Source organism: Eretmochelys imbricata, chromosome 2 (assembly GCF_965152235.1).
Source record: "Eretmochelys imbricata isolate rEreImb1 chromosome 2, rEreImb1.hap1, whole genome shotgun sequence".
Classification (NCBI taxonomy): Eukaryota; Metazoa; Chordata; order Testudines; family Cheloniidae; genus Eretmochelys; species Eretmochelys imbricata.
This window is the reverse complement of record NC_135573.1, coordinates 46,250,616-46,273,846: the sequence shown is the minus strand read 5'-3', so window position 1 is coordinate 46,273,846 and position 23,231 is coordinate 46,250,616. Positions and strand designations below refer to the sequence as shown.

The window sequence follows — 23,231 nt, the reverse complement described above, 5'->3', positions numbered from 1 at the left end:
CCCTGCAAATCGGCGGATATCCACTTTATTTCCATGCACAGTACCATGTTGCTGCGGATCATGGATCAGATACAGGTATTGATTTTGTATCCGCACTGGGCTCTAGAAATCAGCTATTCAGAGGAAAAGGAGCCACTTTGGCTGCCCCACCAAAATATCCACTGCTGCAGGGGTGGAAGGAGAACAGGTCACCGCAGGCTGAGGCTCAGCCTGTGCCTATATCCGAGAATCGTGTCTGTGTATGGACAGGGTTGGGAGTGGCCAGACAGGCAAACACGAGGCTGATCCAACTGGCTCAGGCTCCTGCCAGCTACTTGGGCACCGCGGGCGCTTAAATGGGTAACGACATTTAACCAATGAATAAGAATTATGGGTGAGGGGTAAAAACGGGCGCGCGCGGCCAGTCCCCGCGACCCCGAAGCGGCTTTGGGGTGGGGGCTTCGGGTGAGTGAGGCGCGCGCAGCCCCAGCGAGGGGAAGCTCCGCCCTGGTGCGAGCAAGCAAGCGGCTCTCCCTCCTTGCCCCCGCCCCCGCAGGAGACAGGAGACCAGAGGGGGCGGGGCCAGGGCAGAGCTCAAGCCCCGCCTTTTCCACATGCGCCTCGGTCCCAGCGAGGAGCGGGGCCGAAGTCCGGTAGTTTGGCGGAGGCCGGGGGAGCGGCAGCGCGGTGGCCATGGCGCTCCGGGCGGGGTGGTGCGGCCTGTGGGGTGTTGCGGCCGCGCGCTTCCTTCCCACGACGCGGGTAAGGCGCCCCCCTCCCAGCCCCTGCGGAGCTGCCGGCCGGCCGGGGAGTTGCTGTTCCGCCCCTCCCTCCCTGTCGACCCAGCTGGCCCGTATCACCCCGCGTCTCTGCCGGAGCACAGCGTATCCCCCCCTCCTCCCGCACCCCCAGGCTGCCCCCGGGCCCGGCGTGTCCGGTCCCCCCCCTTCGTCCCTCACCCCCAGGCTGCGGCCCGGGCCCGGCGTGTCCGGTCCCCCCCCTTCGTCTCGCACCCCAAGGCTGCGGCCCGGGCCCGGCGTGTCCGGTCCCCCCCCTTCGTCCCGCACCCCCAGGCTGGCCCCCTGGCCCGGGCCCGGCGTGTCCGGTCCCCCCCTTCGTCCCGCACCCCCAGGCTGCCCCCCGGGCCCGGGCCCGGCGTGTCCGGTCCCCCCCTTCGTCCCGCACCCCCAGGCTGCCCCCCGGGCCCGGGCCCGGCGTGTCCGGTCCCCCCCTTCGTCCCGCACCCCCAGGCTGCCCCCCGGGCCCGGCGTGTCCGGTCCCCCCCTTCGTCCCGCACCCCCAGGCTGCCCCCCGGGCCCGGCGTGTCCGGTCCCCCCCCTTCGTCCCGCACCCCCAGGCTGCCCCCCGGGCCCGGCGTGTCCGGTCCCCCCCCCTTCGTCCCGCACCCCCAGGCTGCCCCCCGGGCCCGGCGTGTCCGGTCCCCCCCTTCGTCCCGCACCCCCAGGCTGCCCCCCGGGCCCGGCGTGTCCGGTCCCCCCCTTCGTCCCGCACCCCCAGGCTGCCCCCCGGGCCCGGCGTGTCCGGTCCCCCCCTTCGTCCCGCACCCCCAGGCTGCCCCCCTGGCCCGGGCCCGGCGTGTCCGGTCCCCCCCTTCGTCCCGCACCCCCAGGCTGCCCCCCTGGCCCGGGCCCGGCGTGTCCGGTCCCCCCCCTTCGTCCCGCACCCCCAGGCTGCCCCCCTGGCCCGGGCCCGGCGTGTCCGGTCCCCCCCCTTCGTCCCGCACCCCCAGGCTGCCCCCCTGGCCCGGGCCCGGCGTGTCCGGTCCCCCCCCTTCGTCCCGCACCCCCAGGCTGCCCCCCTGGCCCGGGCCCGGCGTGTCCGGTCCCCCCCCTTCGTCCCGCACCCCCAGGCTGCCCCCCTGGCCCGGGCCCGGCGTGTCCGGTCCCCCCCCTTCGTCCCGCACCCCCAGGCTGCCCCCCTGGCCCGGGCCCGGCGTGTCCGGTCCCCCCCCTTCGTCCCGCACCCCCAGGCTGCCCCCCTGGCCCGGGCCCGGCGTGTCCGGTCCCCCCCCTTCGTCCCGCACCCCCAGGCTGCCCCCCTGGCCCGGGCCCGGCGTGTCCGGTCCCCCCCCTTCGTCCCGCACCCCCAGGCTGCCCCCCTGGCCCGGGCCCGGCGTGTCCGGTCCCCCCCCTTCGTCCCGCACCCCCAGGCTGCCTCCCTGGCCCGGGCCCGGCGTGTAACGCCCCCTCCGCTGGCACACACATGGTACCCCCATAGCTAGGGAACAGTGTACCCTTACTGTCTTCTGGCACACACATGCTGCCATTATGGCTGAGGCATGAGGTAACCCATTCCCATCTTCCAGTTTCCTTCACCACAGGGCTCACAATGTAACTATCCCAGGAACCAGCATAACCCATCTCATCTCCCCTCCCTCTGGATGCAGTGCTAACCCTTGCTCCTGTAAAATACAGTGACATTCAGCATTGCCTGCCCCACCAAGTGTTTAAAATAATCATGAGATTTACTTATAATAATGACATTTTAAATCAGTTGTGGTTTATTTTTATTTATCTTTTGATTTCTTAGTCTTTAGGATGCACTTGCTTAATTGTTTCAAGTTTTCCTCTGTCACCTTGAGGGCTAGAAATTTACTTTTTAATTAAAGTTGGGATTCTCATGTAATGTCTTTATTTCAGTAGCTAGGGCTTTAGAAAAAATGCCAACAGATATCATGAAACTTGTAATAAAATTTTGAGAGTTAACAACACTGGAAGCCCACTCTGTTTCTCCCCTCTCTCCTCTAGGAACACAGTGAAAGCCATGCATCCAATGAAGTGAGCTGTTTCTCACAAAAGCTTATGCTCAAATGCATTGGTTAGTCTCTAAGGTGCCACAAGTACTCCTTTTTCTTTTTGCGGATACAGACTAACTAGGCTGCTACTCTGAAATCTACGTACCCAGTATAACTTCCTTAGACAGAGTCACCTTCACCTCACCATACATAATGGTGTAATTTCTATCCTCCTACCCCCAAGCATTCAGTGGAACCTTCCCTTCTCTGGCTGGATAAATATTGCAGATGCACAGCAAGCCTTTTACCAACCTTTGGTCTTGGGAGCAGTACTGTTCAATACAGTTTAACTAAAATAGCTTACATTTTACAGTCAGAGCAACAAAATAAATTGGTCTGTTTACTTATGGTACCTTTGCAGACCGTGTTTTGGAAGAGTTTTGTCCAGACACAGCACTTACGGGTCAGAGAAGACTTGCTGTGTTATTCCTACAAGTGGGAGTAATGTTATGATTTCTCTCCCCTCCTCCTTCAGTTACCTAGTTTATTTTTAGCTTGTTCCTGGGCATGTTTTCAGTTTAGTTTGATCCCTAACCCATGTTTACATGTGGGTTGTTTTTGTACTGATGTTGTTGCACACTGGTGGAAACTACTTAATGTAGACAACATTGCATGCACCCATGTAAAAAGTGACTTGTATCAGTGCAGTTTTCCTCAGTTTGAAAATGGGCTATCTGCATGCAAATTATGGTGTATACAATTGCAGCGCCTCTACGCTAGTGACTGGCACCCATGTCCCGACATAGAACTGAGTATTAGATTTTTTCGTTGTGGTTTGTGACAATTCCCACTACTGTGAATCCTCTGAACAACTTTGCTGCTCTTGTCCTATAATGAGCCCGTTCTGTTCTCCTGCCCCCAGAAATCAGCTGTATGTTTGTCTGACTTTCACTTATACATATTTTTTGCTGCTGTGTTCAGTCCTTTACTCTTTTGACTCTAATTTGTTTCTGTGCCACAGTTAGAATTCCAGTGTTGTACCTGGGACGCTGTGTTATCCTTTGACTCTCCAGATCAGCTGTCCATTCACAGAGGGTCTGTGCTGTAACTGCTCAGCCCCTTCTGTAATGTGCTAAGTATCTTGCTAGATCTGAATAGGTAAGGCCAGCTCTTGACTAAGGCCTGGTCTACACTGGAGATCGATCTAAGATTCGCAACTTCGGTTATGAGAATAGCGTAGCTGAAGTCGATGTTGACTTAGAATCACTTACTTCACATCCTTGCAGCGCAGGATTGACGGCTGCCGCTCCCTGGTCGACTCCGCTTCCGCCTCTCGCCATGGTGGAGTTCCGGAGTTGACGGCAGAGCGATTGGGGATTGATTTATCGCGTCTAGTGTAGACACAATAAATCGATCCCTGATAGATCGATCACTGCCTGCTGAGGAAAGTATACAGCTGCTCATGCATCCTGCCCTCTTTTAATTTAGCTGTTTTTTCTTTGTCAGCCTTGCTTGCAAGTCTCACTTGAAGAACCAATCAGATCTCTATAGAACAGTTATATAAAAGTGCCTATGAGTCTATGTATCCCCTAAAAATTCTGCACATAGTTTTTAAACCATAAATGTATTACTGCATTTAAGTAAAGAAAGAAAAATACATTTATTATTTTATTTTGTGGCAAATGTGTACACATGATTTGTCAATTTATCAAGCAAATAGTAATTTTACTCTTTCAATGCACTTTACCAAGGTGGATTATTTCTATTTTAAAGACTGTACGACTGAGATACAGAAATTAAGTTACTTGCTAATGGTCATATAATGAGTCAGTAGCAGGCGTGGAATAAAAATCCTGGGCTCCTGATTTCACTTGGTGCTAGCATTCATAAGTAACTACATAGATGTATAACTGACCTTTTGGACATAAGCAGTTACTGCAATTGTATGTGTGCTTGCATGGAGCAGTTCTAAAAATTGGGCCCAGTAAGACTTGAAAGTCCCATATACATTTGGTTGGGAGCTGAGATTCTGAAACCATCAAACCAATTACTCTTTCTGTTTGGCTGGCAAGCCTGGATGTGGCCAAAGTATATTAAACCTGTGTTCTAAATGTGCCCACTCTCCCAGTTTTGTTTTCTCCCAGTCTACTTGCCTTTCATTTTCCCATCTTCACATTTTCTCTGAAATTCCTTTTTAAAATTCAACTAGTCTAGTTTTATTTCTCTTTCCTTCAGCCTGGAAAAAGATTCATGGTCAAAATGTCACTTCTTATGTTCTGTTCCTAGGGTATATATATTAGGTTAGGTTTTGAGCATCTCACTTAGCTTTTTGTAGCCAAGATATATAAAAGGAAATGAGAAAAGTGGTAATTGAAGGTAGTTTGTGAGGTAGACAATATGAGCGTTTTAAAGCTGTGGAGTTCATAAGGAAAGAAAAAAAGAGCCTTTGCTAGCATTATTTTTGAAATAATTTCTTCCAGAAAAAGTTTAAGAATTGACAGTGCCTCCGATGAAAATCTGGTATTCATTAGAAAAAATATAAAAGATAAGTCTGTGTACGGGTTTATTCTGTTACAGCTCTGATTACCAGGATTTTGGTGCTTCAGAAAACACATGGTCTGGGAAATTCTTATTGATTCTGAACAAAATCTTGATCTGAGTTTCTTGAATTTCTCTAACATATTTTAGTTGACAACTTCTATATAGTGTAAATGGCCCAAACTGGCTTCTTAAAATCATATTGGGAGCTTATATTTAAAAGGATCTATTACAAATAAAAAATTAGTAACATTAGCAAGAAAGTATTATTTTAGATTGTTATTAATGTCTTTATAAAAATAAAATACTTTTAATCATTCATGATTTTTTTTTTGTTCTATATTCAGAATATAGAAATAAACCAGTTATTTTCACTTATTAATGATTTTACATTAGCCCAATGCTGCACTCTTTGGATTGTAAAAATATGTAGGTGGAAAATGTGGAATATTCAAATTCAAGCATACCCATTTTTGGTAATATTTTAAGCACTATTTCTAAAACATTCCTATAGTACTAGGTTTCATAAAACCTGTTTTATATGAAACCTACAGATCGTGAAACAAACCCATCTGTGTCTCTCCCTTTAAACATCAGTTTAAAAGTGAACAAAACCCTTACATGTTATACTCCTGGGGGAATTCTGTGTCACAGTTCGTTCACAGAATTAATGTCCTCTGCAGATTTCTTTCCTTCCCTGTAGAAAATTATGACTTCTGACAGGGAAGCAAAGGGAAGACACAGGACTGGTCACACATCCCTCCCTGGAGGTGCAGGCAGGTTAGTTTGGGTCCCCAGAGCAGCCAGTAGAGATGTAAATCACCGTTGGGGGGGGGGGGGGCTGTGATGGACTGGGCAGTTTTAATTTTTTCGCGCAGAATTCCCCAGGAGTAATATTAGAGATAATGGATAAATATTAAGTACATTTGTCTATGGAGTAAGAGGGCATATGCTTACCATTTGTTGTTGAGTGGAATGGACAAGAGAATAATCAGGTCTGTAATTGGTCTTCCTGAAGTTGAGAAACCACAAAAGTCAGATGAGAGAACGCGAATGTAATGCATAGTATATTGCTGTGAGTGCCGCTACAATGAACCCTTCGCTACATTGTAATATACACTGAAAATGAAGATTTTCCAAGAACATTATATTATATATGGGTTTGTGTGCCACACTCCTCATCACAGTAGTATCTGATCACTTTCCAGTGGTGCATTTAGTGATGTAACTACCATCTGCCATGTATTGTGTGTGCTCCCCAGAGGGAGAAATGCATACAGTGGAGAGTCTTATTTTACTAGGATGTTTTTAATATACATGTTGCTATGTATTTATGTTAGCTTAGGCAAGGTCAAAGAAATGTGGTGAGGTTTGTGATGGTCCTTAGTTCCTGGGGGGACTTCATTCTACAGTCTCAGTCTGGCCCCCAAGAAAGTTACGTGTCTCACACAAACGAGCTTTATCTTCTTTGTAGAGAGTTCCATTGTGTCAGAGGAGTGAAGTTGTTGACCACAGTCTTCATCTTGGAGATATCCTGGGCCCAAATCATGGAGTGTCTTGAAGATAAGGTCTGAAACCTTGAACTTGATTTGAGATTTTAAGGGTAGTATAGGTTTTAATTTATTTGTAGTAGCCTATATTACTGAGCAGATGTATTACAGCTTTCTATAGCAGGAGTTTCCTGAGCACTGAAGGTTTCATGCCCAGGTATTATTCATTGCCGTAATCCAGCCAAGAGATCATGAAAGTATGAATAACTGAGGCCAGGTCATTGTCCACCAGAATGGGACACAACCAACTGGAGATGGCAAGAAAATGTTGTTTGTGAATGCTGCTATGTGAAAATTTAGTATCAGCAAGCAATCTAAAAGTACTCCTAAACATCAGACTGAATTGAGCAATGGTGGGTATATACCTTCAACCAAAGGAGACTTCGCCATGGCTGAAAACTCTTGAAAATATTTTCTTTTGCCCACTAGCATCACCTCTGCTATGCTCAGTGGAGGTGCAGTTTCCTATCCGTACTCATTGGATGTGTCCCTCCAAGAAGGATTTAAACTGTTTTAGTGCATTACCCTGGACTTCTGCCACCCCTTTAAGGTGAGACAGGAGTATCTTATTGTCAACAATGTTGAATTCTGCAGAGAGGTCCTATAGGATGAGAATAGATGTTCTGTCCTTTCCATTGACAGGAGATCAGTGCCGCTAAAGCAATTTCAGTTCCATGGCCTGGCCTGAATCCAGATTGTGCTGTGTCTAGAATATTAGCTTCAATTAGATGAGGTTGTAGTTGGCCTTTAGCTAGCTTCTCTGTGAGTTTGCTTGGGGGGATGGGAGATTTAACGCTGGGCAGTAGTTGGCTAGAACTGATGTGTCCAGGGTAGGTTTCTTCAGTGTTCGTTGGACTGTTGCGTGTTTGACGTAGGAAGGAAAGATTCCTTTTCTGAATGAGACATTGACTTATTTCAGTCAGGGATGGTACTAGTTCATGTTGGCTCTTTCACAAGCCAGGAAGATCATGGGTTGGATTCACAAGTTTCAGGTTGACACTCATGTAATGTCCGAACTTCTCGATGAGTGAATATACCGAACTCTAGGAATGCAGGTGGGCTGGTGGTGATAGGTGGAGTGGATCCAGGCCATTTGAGAAGGCTTCCTGAATGTGCGTGATCTTTCCAATGAGATAAGATGATTTTTTGGTGTTCGGCTCTGATGCAGGTTGCAGACTCTTCGGATTGAGAAGTGAGTGGTGAAAATGTCATTCTATGCAAAAAAGCATTTGACTTTTATTATCTTCATGAAAAGTTCTGGTGGTGGATGGCAATCAGATAGTAAAACTGTCTTTGATATGGGAAAAGATTATTGTAGTTTGGTCAATTCATTGTGTATGGGGGGGAAAAAAGAGAAAAATAACATGCCAAAATAAACAACTAGTAAACAGCTAACTGAAAAAGCAAAACATTAACTTATATAATTACAAAAATATTTCCACAAGCTCTGCTGTGGAGGAGTTCTAAATCTTTATATTATTTACCAGGCAGACTGCAAACTGTCCCAGAGTATTTACTTTAGTATGTAATCTAGATTTTCATGATAAGTGTGCAGACATTTTCTGCCACAGACTCTCTTTATAGTGTTGAATTCTTTTCTATGCCTCACTGTTCTTTTTTACTTGTTACTTCAATTACCAGGTTCGCTTCAGGAATGTAGGATTTCCGTTTTCTTTAAAACAACTTTATAACCAAGTAAAGACACTTTTTCTTCTGGTCAGAACCAGGGTGGATTTTATTTAAATCATGATTTAAAGTGCCTCGATTTAAAAGACTCGATTTATTCATGGATTTCTGGTTGTTATAACTTTCATACATATTCTTCACAACTCAGAGATAGATGTAGGTTTCACCTTTTAGAAGGTACACACTATATATTTTTAAAGTGATTTATTTTGAAAACTTTTCATATTAGTTTTACAGCTATATCGGAAAATGAAAGATTGTTTGGTTATTTCATTTACCAAAGGTAATTGAAGCAGATATTTATGAAGTCATTGGGAGTGAACCTATCTCCAATTCAACAGGTTGATCATATTAATATTTGGAGGATTTTCTTGCCATGCTGTATTAGGAGCAGAACATCACCAGACGGACATTTAAATTGTTTTATTTAACTATTTCTCACCTCTATATATTATTTATTTAAAAACATTTTTGCTGTTTACAAGCATGTTATCTCTGGAGACACAAATCCACAGTTTGAAAACTGCAAAACTAAACATCTCTGATGGTATCTTCTAGACTGAGCACTGAGTCCCATTGGGTAGATAGATTAATCTAAATAATCTACACAGAAGCCCCTGGAACCTCCATAAGATTGGGTCCCTAATCCATGAACTGTTGGAACTCATTTACAAAACTTTTCTTAAACATTACATGAATATAGAATAGAATTAGAGTTTATAATCCCTATTCCATGATGAGATATCTTTGAGCTATAATGTATCTTAATTAAAACTATCTTTAGATTGCTTTTTCCTCAAAAAGCATTTTATCCAAAAATCCGATTTAAATACAAAAAAATAATTGATTTTTATCTGCCCTGGTCAGAACCAGTCTTACGGAAAGTCTTGAAAGCATTGCTGCTGACGCAGGTTACAGCTGTCATCTAACCTCTGACATGGACTAATTGAGAGGGCAATTTTAGTTTCCATTTGTAGGTCCAGGAGCAACCAATGTGGTTCTGTCCCCACTGGCCAGCACCACGCAATTTTGAGGCTAGCCTGAGCCCCAGTTGACTTTCTTCATGCTCCCTGTGATAGGGAGATAGCAGGCAACTTACACCATTTCAATCTCCCCTTGATAGTTTTCCTGCCATCTGGGTTACATAAGACTGGCATAACCCTGGCCATGTTTCTCTTATCTACTCCAATGCAGAGGCTTGAAATTCAGGAGATTATTGGGCATAGTATAGGGTCTCGCATAAAGGGTCCCCAATCCTGATTTGGGACTTCGGAGTATCACTGTAAAGTGGATTCATATTACTGAAGTGCAGTTATAACCATAGTCCATTTTAATTGGTGTTTGTTGGTTACTGAAGCGTTAAGCGTTGCCATGGATAACATGAGGTTCAGCACAAGAATTAATTTTCTAATTTAAACTGTTTTGATTTTTATATTTTAAAAAACTGAGTGTTTGAGGGTTTTAAAAAATATGCATTTATTAAAATTAACCAGTTTTAATGTAATTTAATAATGAACATGATATTTATACAAGAACAAGAATTTAATTTCTTTAATTTTCATCTTGAAAACTGGAAATCTACATGCACAGAAGACGGTCAGTCATCATTTATTGCCTTAGTGATGATTAATTTTAAAAATCTACAAGTATTTACAATACATACTTTGTTATACAAATTACTTGAAAAAAATGTTAAAAGGACATTATTTAGGTTGCAAAAGTTTGAAATGCCAGAATTAAGGTTTCCTATGCAATCTTGTGCATATGCATTATGATTAAGGCTATGAGTCAGTCACGTTCATCACAGATTCTCTGATTTTACATGACCTCTGCAACTTTGGCTGCCGGGGCTCGGGCTTTCGGCCCTCAGGCGTCGGGGCTCAGGCTTCCATGACTTATTGTTTATTGACTGCGTCCTGTCCATGACTTTTACTAAAAATGCACATGACAAAATCTTAGCTTTAATTATGATATGGCCTTAGGTTGCCCGTCGTCCTCACCACTCCCCCTCCCCCCGATTCCCTGTCTCCACCTGTCTCCTTTCCCTGCCAGTCTCCCCCTATTGGCTCTTCATCTGATCTCAGTTTCTACGCATGCCCCTCTGCCCCGACACACTGGTTCTCTGTATTCTCCCAACCCCATTTCTCTCCCTGGCTCCTTGCCTCCTTCCCCAACCAGTCCTAGCCTACACCCGCGGGCAACCTCCAGTCCTAGTCTCCTGACTCAGGCTCCTTCTCTGAATCTGTTCCCACAGCTGTCCTCCATAATTCCTTAGATGTGTTCTTGTCCCCTCTGCATTTGAATCAGATGGCTTCTTCCTCCATGCCACTTGAGTGCCAGCAGGCTGCCTGCTCTCAGTTTTGGTGCCCTGCAGTCCCACCCTAGCTGCTGGAAGCAGCCATTACAGGAGAAGTCCAGCTTTGCTCCTGCAGCCTAGGCTGAAGCATGCTCAGTTGCTCCAGGGGATTGGTTCATGCACAGACCAGTCACATGCAGAATCTGTGAAGGGATGGAGCACATTCAGTTGTTGTGTGGGGCTGGTGCATTTACAGTCCAGTAAAATGTGGGAGCTGTGAGGGGAGGGAGCATGCTTAGCGAGGATGGAATCTTCAGATATGTTAGGGTATGTCTACGCTACCCCTCGGATAGGGTCACTACCCAGCAATAGATCCAGCGTGGGTCGATTTATCGCATCTAGTCTAGACGCGATAAATCGCCTGTCGACTCCTGTACTCCACTGCCGTGAGAGGCGCAGGCGGAGTCGACGGGGGAGCAGCAGCGGTCAACTCACTGCTGTGAAGACACCACGGTAAGTCAATCTAAGTACGTCTACTTCAGCTACGTTATTCACGTAGCTGAAGTTGCGTAACTTAGATCGATTTCCCCCCCCCACCCCCAGCCATCCCCGAGTGTAGACCAGGCCTAAGTTAAGCTCTTTCAAGTCTCTACTGAGCACGTGTGAACTGTGATTTTTCGTGGGCTTATAACTTGGCCAAATTTGCACAGGGGTTGCAAAAAGCACATCCCTGACACAAAGGCCACTCCCCTGCAAAATTTCAAGTCCCTGCTCTAATGTTAAAAATCATATTTTCTCCTAGTCTCATTCTCAGAAATGGTTGAACTGTTTTGGCTGAAAGTTTACAAAAACCTTCTGCTTGAAGCAGACCCCAGCATTGAAATTTTCAGCTCAAACTGTTAAAACTGGCAAAATTTTAAGCAACTCAAAACGGGGTGTGTTAATGGTATGTGTCAGACAACTTTAATAATAGGCAGTGATACCTACTTCACCTATAATGTTCTAGTCATAAAAGCCTTACCCATACAAGTAGTTCCATTAACCAGTGGGATTAGTTGTATGGGGCTTGATCCTGGTCCCGTTGAAGCCAATAATGAAAATTCCATTTACTTCAGTGGTGCCCGATCAAGGCCTTGGATAGCTACTACTGCAGGCCCCAATTTTGCAGACTTATACATGTGCTTATCTTTACATACTACGGGTAGTCCTGCTGACTTAGTGAAGCTACTCACAACGCATATAGTTAAGCGCATGCAGAAGTCTTTGCAGCAGGATCAGGGTCTAAAGCATCACTCCTGCTTTGGGATCTACAAACAGCTGATGGGTCCACACTAATTAATCCCAATGTAGGACTGGGGCATACGTGAGTAATTATTGCAGGACTGGGCACAATGTTCAAAAGAACAAAAATCACTTAACTGTTGAAAAACATTTATTTCATTTGAAAATGTAGAGGAAATTACCGCAGTCTATTAACTTACCCTAACAATTAAAATTACTTTAATATTCATATTTGTTTAAAAGTATTCACGTATAGTGTGATGCAATAAATAGACAATTATTGCTTACAGTGAATTTTTGTCAATTGTGAAAATATTTATTATTATAATTCCAAGACTGAAAACTTAATTTTCTTATGATCGTTGTGGGAATCCATGTATGTAAGCAGTAATAAATAATTTTATTTTTTTGTTTCAGTTTTTCAGTCATGGATCAAATATATTAAGTCAAAGTAACAATGCACCACAAGCTAGCTTCTTTCCACCTCTTCAAAAAATGATGTTACCACCAAATACCTTTCAAGGAAAAGTGGCTTTTGTTACTGGTGGAGGTACTGGGATTGGCAAAGGAATGACAACAGCTCTGTCCAGTTTAGGTGCCGAATGTGTTATATCAAGCAGGTAAATACTAATAATCAAACCTGAAAAATCTTTTAAAATTTAGTATTGAAAGCTGCATTGATCTGCTTCCCTGTTCCTTTGTAAATAATACATAAAGATACATTTTTTTTATTCATAGCTACAGACATGTAATTTAAATCTGGCTCTTAACCTGCAGTACCATTTTAATTATAATCTGATGTGCTAAATTTTAAAAAGCTGCTCCGAAATATACACAAATACATTGCAGAGTATAAATATTACATTTAAAATTGTTAGTATTTATGTAAGACCTGTAATGTCTTGTGCTTGACTGCTGCATAGCCTTCAATGAGAAGAAAGTCATGATGGTCCACAAAAAGGAAGTATAGTAAAACAAAAAAAAAGCCAGGTATACTTCACCTCTATTGCAAACTCAATGTGGGAGAAGAGAGGCAAAAAATAAAAATGTAGACAGGAAGGGACCTCGAGAGGTCATCTAGTCCAGCGTCCTGCACTAAGGTAGGACCAAGTATACCTAGTCCATCCCTGACGGGTGTTTGTCCAGCCTGTTCTTAAAATTTTCCAATGACAGGGATTCCACATCTTCCCTTGGAAACCTACTCCAGTGCTTAAGTATCCTTTATGGTTAGAAAGTTTTTCCTAATATCTAATATAAATCTCCCTTGCTGCAGATTTTGCCTGTTCCTTCAGTGGACATGGAGAATAATTGATCACCATCCTCTTTAAAACAGCCCTTAGCATACTTGAAGGCTGTTATCAGGTCCTTACTCAGTCTTCTTAACTCAAGACTAAATATGCCCAGTTTTTTTAACCTTTCTTCGTAGGTCAGGTTTTCTAAGCCTTTTATCAGTTTTGTTGCTCTCCTTTGGTTGATATTGGCCTCATTTGCAACTGCATCACATTAACTATCATTACATTTGTGATCTACTATAAATGCTAGATCTTTTACATCTGTACTACTGCCTAGCCAGTTATTCCCCATTTTATAGTTATGCACTTGATTTGTCTTTCCTAAGTGTAGTACTTTGCACTTGTCTTTATTGAATTTCTTCTTGTTGATTTGAGACCAATTCTCCAATTTGTCCGTCATTTTGAATTCTAATCCTGTCCTCTAAACTGCTAGCAATGCTTCCAACCTGGTATCATCTACATATTTTATAAACATACTCTTTACTCCATTATCCAAATCTTTAATGAAAATTAATGGGGGGACGGATAGCTCAGTGGTTTGAGCCTGCCAAACCCAGGGTTGTGAGTTCAATCCTTGAGGGGGCTATTTAGGGATCTGGGGCAAAAATTGGGGATAGCTCCTGCTTTGAGCAGGGGGTTGGACTAGATGACCTCCTGAGGTCCCTTCCAACCCTGATATTCTATGATATTGAATAGTACCAGACCCAGGACAGACCTTTTCAGGACCTCCACTCGATATGTCCCCCCAGTGTGACAGCAAACTATTGATAACTACTCTTTGAATCAGGGTGGATTTGATTTAGATCACTAGTCAGGAAGACTCAATTTAATCATGGATTTCTACATAAAAATGCATTCTTGCTGGTTGTTATAACCTTAATACATATTCTTCACAACTCCAAGATAGATGTAGGTTTCATTTTTAGAAGGTACACATGATACATTTTTAAAGTGATTTATTTTGAAAACTTTTCAGATTAATTTTACAGCTATATCGGAAAATGAATGATTGGTTATTTCATTTACCAAAGGTAATTGAAGCAGATATTTATGAAGTCTTTGGGAGGTGAACTATCTTCAATTCAACAGGTTAATCATTAATATTTGGAGGATTTTCTTGCCATGCTATATTAGGAGGAGAATATCACCAGACAGACATTTAAATTGTTTTATTTAACTAAACCAGTGTTACGCGTTTTTTCCTTCAACAGAAAACATATTTTAACAAAACAAGCATATGAATTTTTGAATTTAGTTAAACGTTCAAGTTTTTTAAAATCAGGTTTATTTTATTAACATTGTTTTTAACTAAAATAGTTGAATGAAATATTTAAAAAAAAAAAAAAAGAAGAAAAATTAAATTGACTATGTCAGCCAGGCCAACATGAGAAACTTAAAATATTGGCTTCTGCAGCTATTTCAGTCGTCTTCACCTTCATTGTCCTGTTTGTTCATAATCTGGAAAAGAAAAACAAGCTTTCCTGCTTTTTCAGGTCCCAAACGATTTCTCAATTTGGAATCAATTAGTCCAAATAAAGAAAATACTCTTTCTGCACCGGCAGAAGAAGCTACTGCTGTTAAAAGTGAGATTATCACTTCAACAGTCTCTGCATGCAAGTGCTTAAGTGACTTCCACCAATTCACTTGTGTGACTTTCTTTAAAACGTCATCAGCAAACATATATTTCTTGAATGGTTCACCCTTAGCTTTGAAATTTATTATAGTTGGCATTATGGAGGGATGATTGCTGGATGTCCATGTCATAGGCAACTCCTCTTCTTCAGCAGTTAAGGTTTGACCCTTGTACCGAGTATTGAGAATATTTGAAAGAGAATGAGCTGGAGATAGTGCTTGTCCCATTCATTTTTTTAATGCTTGTAATTTAACTCTGTCATTGTGTATTTCTCTTTTTAATATCTCACTCAGTTCCTTCCGAATTTCAGCAGCATCAGCAATAAAACAGCTATTTCCCTGAATTTTGTTCAAGGCTACAGAAATAGGCTTCAGGATACTCAGCATGTGTTCAGCATTTCTCTTAAGCCCAATGTTGAGAATTTTGGCTGTGACAGTGCCATCTATTTTTTCACAATTTTGTTCACAAACTGTCATCAGATTAGGCCAGTTCTTCATATAGTGCTCAAACCAGTCCACTACTGAGTTCCATCGCACGTCTTGTGGGTGGGTTAGCTTGGTTTCTCCCACTTTTTTCAGAGCAGCTGCTGCAAAGTGGTTGTTAGGGAAGTATTTTGCAATTTCAACAACATTAGCCTTTATTTCTGGAACACTGAAGTCTTTGGCTTGGAGGTGCATCAAATGACAACTGCAACCGTATGTTATTAGCTTGGGACTCTGTTCTGAATAATTTCTTCTCATCTTGGATACATTTGCAGCATTGTCTGTGACCAAGCTGCGTACTAGACGTTTGAATTTTTTTCCCCACAGTTTGTTATAGCTTTTACTGCTACTTCTTGCAAGTATTCTGCTGTGTGTGCATTTCCTGATGTATCAATTGTTTCTGTAAGGAAGACATTCCCTTCTTCAGTTGTCACACAAGCATGTACAACAGGATCATTGTGGACATTGTTGCTCCCATCAAGACTCAGGTTAACAATTTCACCCTCTGGACCTTTTGCATTTGCATTTAATTTCTCAATTTCTCTTTCATACACTTTATCCAGCAATTTGCCTGCAACATCTGCTCCGTTGGTTGGACTGTATCCTGGTCTTAATGACTGAACCATGTTACTGAAGTTTGGGTTCTCAATCATACGGAAAGGAGAGTTTGTTGCATAAACAGACTGGGCAATTTTTTCATCAATTACTTCTTTTTGTAATCTGCTGGTTCTTATCACAGATTTATCTATGATAGTTTCTGAATGATGGAGATTTTTTTTTTCTTTTTGCTAGAGGCTATGGCTCCATACTGTGGCGATGTGACTAAAATGCTATCATTGGCAGATAACTCTGAAACGATAGGAAATGATAATGATCTTGAAGGTGGATAGTCTTCAGAATCCTGTATGTTGAGGATGGATTCTCCTAAACAAAATAAGTCAATGCAGTTATTTAATTATTATTTCCATACTGCTTATTTAGTATTACTCATTGCATTCACTGACACTCAGTACTACTTTAAAGGTGAAATTGTAAAAGGAAGATCTGCCTATTTCAGCTTTTTGTTTTTTTATCACAACTGCATCTAAAGTGATAGTACCATAGAGTAACAACTATATTTTTTTGCTCAAACATGAGAATTCAAGAATAGTCCAGAAGGAAGACAGGCAGTCCTTAAGAAAGAAGTATGAAATAAAAAAGTTAACCAACCTGAAGTTCCTGCATCCTCTTCAATGCAGCTTCTTCCTGAGAAGGAACACTTCTCATGATGTTGTTTCGTTCGGGCATCCAGGCCTTGCATTTCTTTGTTGCACTGTTTGCATTTTGCATGCATGCCCGTCTTACCCACTGATAGAGGAACTTCATTAAAATATTCCCAAACTGGGTCTCTCTTACAGCCTGCTGCCATTATAGGTTTCCCCTTCTAGTGAGAGAATGGTATGGTAGATCTCAAATCAATGAAGGCTATACTCAGAAAGATCTCAAGTCTTCTGGAATATGGTGCTCATACAGTTTCACTTTTGTTTCTACTGCCTGTCCCTCCCTACTCACATTTATCTCCAGTCTTCTGCTCCTTCTCCAGATCTATTCCGCCCCCAACAGTTCATTGAACTTTTTGAAACTTTGCACTTCTAGAGAGAGGTAAGGAATTGACACAGTGTACACAAATTTGCTGAGGGACAATAGGTTTGAGGTCTGTTATTTCTCACCTCTATATATGATTTCTTTCTTTATTTAAAAAAATTTTGCTGTTAACAAGCATGTTATCTCTGGAGACACAAATCAACAGTTTGAGAACTGCAAAACTAAGCATCTCTGATTGTATCTTCTAGACTGAGCACTGAATCCCATTGGGTAGATAGAAAGATTAACCTAAATAATTCCAGAAGCCCCTGGAATCCCATAAGATTGGGTTCTTAATCCATGAACTATTGGAACTCAAACTTTTCTTAAACATTACATGAATATAGAATTAGAATTTATAATCCCTATTCTATGATGAGATATCTTTGAGCTATTATGTATCTTAATTAAAACTATCTTTAGGTTTTTCCTCAAAAAGCATTTTATCAAAAAAATCTGATTTTAAATTAAGAAACAATTTTTTTTCTATTTTTTTTAAAATAATTGATTTTTATCCACCCTGCTTTGAATACAGTCTTTTAACCAGTTGTGCATCTACCTTATATTTATTTCATTTGACTATATTTCCATAGTTTGTTTAGGAGAATGTCATGTGGGACTATCAAAACTCTTATTAAAATAAAGATATATCACATTGCAGCTTCACCCTTATCTACTAGGCCAATAACCCTGTCAAAAAAGGAAATGTAGTTGGTTTGGCATGATTTGTTCTTGACAAATTCACGTTGGCTATTATCCTCTAGATGCTTACAAAATAAGTCAACAAATTTCTTTTTAAATGGACAGCAATGGCCGTTATGATTTTATCATTAGAATTATCTTTCTTATCAAGTTTTTTTTTTTTTATTTCCTATAGCCAATATTTCTTTTAACCATCAGGATTTCTACTGATTTCCAGCATGATAAGAGCAATTAATCTCATCCGTCAAGTTAACATAAACAACCTGTGAAGCTCTTCCAAATAACAAATCAAATACCGTACTTATAACACTTGGTAGGCCTTTCCTTAATATTTTCCCCCCAAAAAAATAAGTGAATATATAAAAAGTAATAAAATTAGGGCTCTCAAATGATTAAAAAAATTGTGACTATTTGCGAGATTAAAAAAATTAATTGTGATTCATTGCAGTTTTAATCGCACTGCTAAACAATAATAGAATACCATTTATTTAAATATTTTTTAGATTTTCTGTATTTTCAAAAATAGGCTTGGGGGCTCTGGGCTTCAGCCCCCACCCCCACCCCCCCAGGGTGCAGGGCTTCAGGCTCGAATCCCATGTCAGGGCTCCGGGCTCCGGCCTCCAGCCCCAGTCAGGAACTTGGCTTCAGCCGCTCTCACGGCGTGGGGCTCCCGCCCAACCGCCACACCCGCCCCCTCCCCTTCAGAGCTCTGGACTGGAGCCCACTCCCCTTCAGCCCACCCGATGCTCTGAGCTGGAGCCGCTGCTGATGCCTCCCTCCCTGCCCAAAGGTATGTGATTAACGTGTTAAAGAAATTAATGTGTTAATTTTGTTTTCAGTTAATCTGCGGCGTTAACTGTGGTTAATTGACAGCCCCAAATAAAATACTTAGTATCATAGAACCATCCGCTCTAACGCCCTGCCAGTATGCTGTTTAGGTGTCAAATGTGTTATGCAGGATTTGTGTTGTCTAAATCATCCAAGACAGATGGCTATCCAGCCTCCTTTTGAAAAGTCTAATGAAGGAGCTTCCACAACCTCCCTAGGCAGTCTGTTCATTGTCCTACTCTTCTTACAGTTAGGAAGTTTTTCCTGAGATTTAATCTAAATCTGCTATGCTGTAGTTTGAACCTATTGCCTCTAGTCCTGCCCTCTGTGGCAAGAGAATAACTTTTCCTATCTTTTTTATGGCAGCCTTTCGAGTATTTGAAGATCACTGTCATGTCCCTCCTTAATCTCCACTTTTCCAGACTATACATACCCAGTTCCTTCAGTCTTTGCTCATATGGTTTACATTCCATTCCTTTGATCATCTTTGTCATTTGCCTCTGGATCCTTTCCAGTTTCTCTACATCCTTTCTATCCATTAATGACCAAAATTGGACACAGTACTCCAGTTGAGGCTTAACCAGTGCTAAGTAGAGCATTACTATCACCTCCCGTGATTTGCATGTTATGCCTCTGTTAATGCAACCTAAAACTGCATTTGCTTTTTTTGCAGCAGCATTGCATTGTTGTGATCCACCATCCCAGATCCTTCTCAGCAGTGCTACTGCCAAGCCAGTTATCCCCTGTTCTGTATTTTTGCATTTGGTTTTTCTTCCCTAAGGGTAGCACCTTAAATTTGTCTCTGCTAAATATCATTGTGCCCAGGATGAAGGCATTTTTTGTTAAATATCACCTGCTGTGTTTTACTATCAGCAGTATCTCTTTTTTTTTTAAGTCCCATCGGAGTTGCTTTTAGCTGAAAATATGAGAGAAGATTACTTTGTTGGACATAACTTGGAATTTCTTTAAAGCTCCATTTTACTTGAAAGAGCTTTTTTCAGAAACTGAATTGAAATACCAAGGCCCTAAATTATGTTTATTTCAAAGGTAAATTTTGCACTAAAATCACCAATACACAAATGGCATTCATAGAAAGATTTTAATGTTTCAAAGTGTAATGATTTGTAACATAGATGCATTTAGTGGAAACTCAAGTCATGCTAAAATTTATAATTATTTCTAGGAAGATCGATGTTTTGAAACAAACTGCAGAAGAGATTTCTTCTAAAACAGGAAACAAGGTAAGTTTATGGATAAGTTTGTAGTTTTATATTTTTTAATGAATTTTAAAGAATTTTTTTTATTCTTTATCTCATGAGTGATACTTTTATAAAGTCTTACAATTGCCTTTTTCTCTATTAATATATAGGTTCATACAATCCAGTGTGATGTGAGAGACCCAGCTTCAGTTAAGAATGCTGTTGCTGAATTAATCAAGGTGGCAGGACATCCTGATGTAAGTATGATAGTTATGAGGCAAGGACTTCAGTCTTCAGTGAAAATACCCTGAGTAGTATGTGGGAACAAAAGTGATATATGGTAGAAAAGCAGCTCTGCATACAGAGACCTGCAGGAAAAAGACAGCTACTAATACAGCAATAGTGCAGCACAAAACTAGTGTTTTATCTGTTTATCCTAGTTTTCTACAGTGCCTATCCCCATAGTATCTAGCTGGTTTTGTGTAGCTATTGAATGGTTCAGTAGCCAGATGGACCAAATCCTGTCCCCTTACCCATTCAAAAAGTTCCATTGCTATTCGAGTGGAATTACTTGTGTGAGTAAAGCGAGCAGAATGAAGCCCTACAGGAATTATTTTATTTATCTCTGGACTTATGACAATTGTCACATTACTATCAGAATGTCTTCCAAATTAAAAGCAGAAATAACAGTCTCTCTCCCTCTCTCTTCCTTCCTTGCCTTTTTTTTTTTTTTTTTTTTGGTGTATACAAAATATACAAAAAAGGTACCTATTTTGAAAACTAACATGTAAAGAAATTACCGATTAAACCTAGCAGGTAAACACTCTCCAATAACCTGCACACAGTCCTCAGCAACTCACTGTCAGCTAAACAAATCAGAACTCTACTCACAAAATGTCAACTTCCATATAGCCAGAGTAAAAAGATAAGCCTTTCCCTGTGCCCAGAAGGTGAACAAATAAGGCTTTTTTGGACCAAAGCTAAGGGAGCTGGTTCCAAAGCGAAGGGCTTCTCACATAGGACTCTTTACCCCCAGTCCCTCTCTTTTAAGTCCAGAGGTATCCAGCTGTCGCATTATGGAAGAGGGAGATGGGCAGTGTCTCAAGTAGATAGGTCCCAAGCTGGTTAGAGTTGTAGGAGAACTAGCCTGTTCAGTTTTGGGAGACAGGGCACATATGTCAGGCTGGCACTTAGAAGGGCTTTGCCAGTGTAGCTGTAGTGGTATTCCATATCAAAGCACTTCAAGTGTGGACACAGCTTAAACTGGCAGAACTGTGCTTTTGCCTGTATAGCTTAATGCAGCGTATAGGGCCATCAGAGGGCAGAACTTGGGGGAGAGAGATAACAAAAGCCCAAGGAAGGAAGGAAGGCAATAACTTGGCAAGAGAACAGAGTAGGGGATGTAAAGGAGAGATCAGAGGACAAAAATGGGGTAAAGTGGAGGAGGGAGACAGCATGGGCTAGAAGTCAGGAAAAAATCCCACCAGAAGCCATGTGAAGAGAATATATACATTTTTTTCACTTTCTTGGAGTTCTGTATCCTGTTTCAGTACCATATGTTACAAAACCACTTGACAGTGAGTCTGTTTAAAACATTTATTCTTTTATACCCACTTGTCCTCAATGGGATATAACAGTCAGGATCATTGAACACTGATATTAGCAACTTAGGAAATATTAGATATGTAGGTGGTTGTTTGAACTATTAGTAAAGATCCCTGAGTTTCACCACCTAAAATTCTACCAAGATACCTGTCCAGAATAGCTTTCTTTCCGGTATTCACTATGGGAGAATGTCGTGGGGCTGGAACACCGCGTCATACTTTGGGGACGGGGGAAGGCTGTTATAGCCCTGTGGCAGAGTCCAAATGACCACCCTAGCCTCAGAGCAGTATGGCCTAATGGCTGGAGTCAAAATGGCTGCCCCCTTCTGCAGGGCTACATGGCCTAGTGGCCAGGGTCAATATGGCTGCCCCCCCCTTAGTCAGGGCTGCGTAGCCTAATGGCCAGAGTCTATATGGTGGCCCTCCTCTACAGTTTATGATGGATTATTTCCTGTCTGTCTAAACTGTACTTCATTTGATAGGAAGATTTTTACTTCTGTGTCTAGCAATGCCAAAAGGTTTCTTATACCTCTTAAGTGCTATGGTGAACTACCGTATATACTTGTTCATTAGCCCATTTGTTTATAAGCCGACCCCCCAAGATGGATAGGTAAAAAATAGTAAAAACTGTATGACACTTTTATAAGCAGACCCTATATTTCAAGGGTTGTCAAACTTTGGCTCCTGGCCCATCAGGGTAAGCCGATGGAGGGTCGGGACGTTTTGTTTACCTGGAACATTCACAGGCATGGAGCCCTCAGCTCCCAGTAGCGCCACTTCCTGCAGCTCCAGTTGGCTGGGAACGGCAAACTGCGGCCACTGGACGCTGAGGAGCTCTGTGCCTGCAGATGCCCCAAGTAAACAAAATGTCCTGACCTGCCAGCAGCTACCCTGATGGGCCGGGAGCCAAAGTTTGCCAACGCCTGCTATATTTTAAAAGTTGGCACCACAAGAAACACTCAAAAGTTTTGCTAGAATTATTTTAATGTAATCCAAAGAAAAACCTGTTATAATATGTAACGATATGTAATAACTGAACAAATATGTAACAAGTAAATTAGAACAAAGAGACTTTAAAAAGTCTTAAAATCCTTCAAAGTCTGAATCAGTCTCTGATTCACCAAACAGTTCATTAAACTCGGCTTCAGTCACAGCTGCACCTGCATTGTCATCGTAGATGTCGGCAGTGTCATCTTCAGACTCAGATTCCTTCTCATCATCAGTCTCTGTTGTGTCATCTTCAAACATGGCATCATCTTCTGAACCATTGAATGCGTTGCTGATACAGCATTTCCTAAATGATTTTTCTATCATTTCCGAGGGAATGGACACCCACGCGTCCTTGATCCACTTGGTGACTAGATTGATTTCTGGCTTCATAAGAGTTCCGCCTTTTGTCAGCTTCGCCATGCCTGAGCACATCCATTCAGACCATATTTTGCATGGCCTGTCTTTAAAGGATTTGTTCAGGCAGACATCAAGCGGTTGTAGAACTGAAGTTAAGCCTCCAGGTATTACAGCCAAAGTAGTTTTCATATTTTTGGGCACATTTTTCACCTCATCCGTCTTGCGTGCCCTGAACATGTCCCAGACGAGCATAGCAGGTTTCTTGAAAAGTGCTCCTGGTCTCTTATTCCACACTTTTTTTTCCAGCCATTCAGTAGTCCCACTTTCATCCATCCATCCCTTTTCGTGTGCACGTACGATGACACCAGCAGGAAATTTCATGTTTTTAGGCAAAGTTTTTTAAAAAAAACAACAGGAGGGAGCTTTGATCCATTTG

The 23,231-nt window shown here is 42.4% G+C and overlaps 1 protein-coding gene across 1 annotated transcript in view; it reads left to right on the top strand.

The window, feature by feature from the left end:
- The first annotated feature begins 604 nt into the window (after positions 1–604).
- DECR1 (2,4-dienoyl-CoA reductase 1) overlaps positions 605–23,231 on the top strand; it is a 36,601-nt gene continuing 13,974 nt past the window's right edge. The window contains exons 1-4 of the mRNA XM_077810046.1: positions 605–741; positions 12,503–12,705; positions 19,829–19,886; positions 20,015–20,101. Coding sequence (XP_077666172.1) covers positions 673–741; positions 12,503–12,705; positions 19,829–19,886; positions 20,015–20,101 — 417 coding nt within the window. The 5' untranslated portion in view covers positions 605–672. The remainder of the gene's footprint in view (positions 742–12,502; positions 12,706–19,828; positions 19,887–20,014; positions 20,102–23,231) is intronic.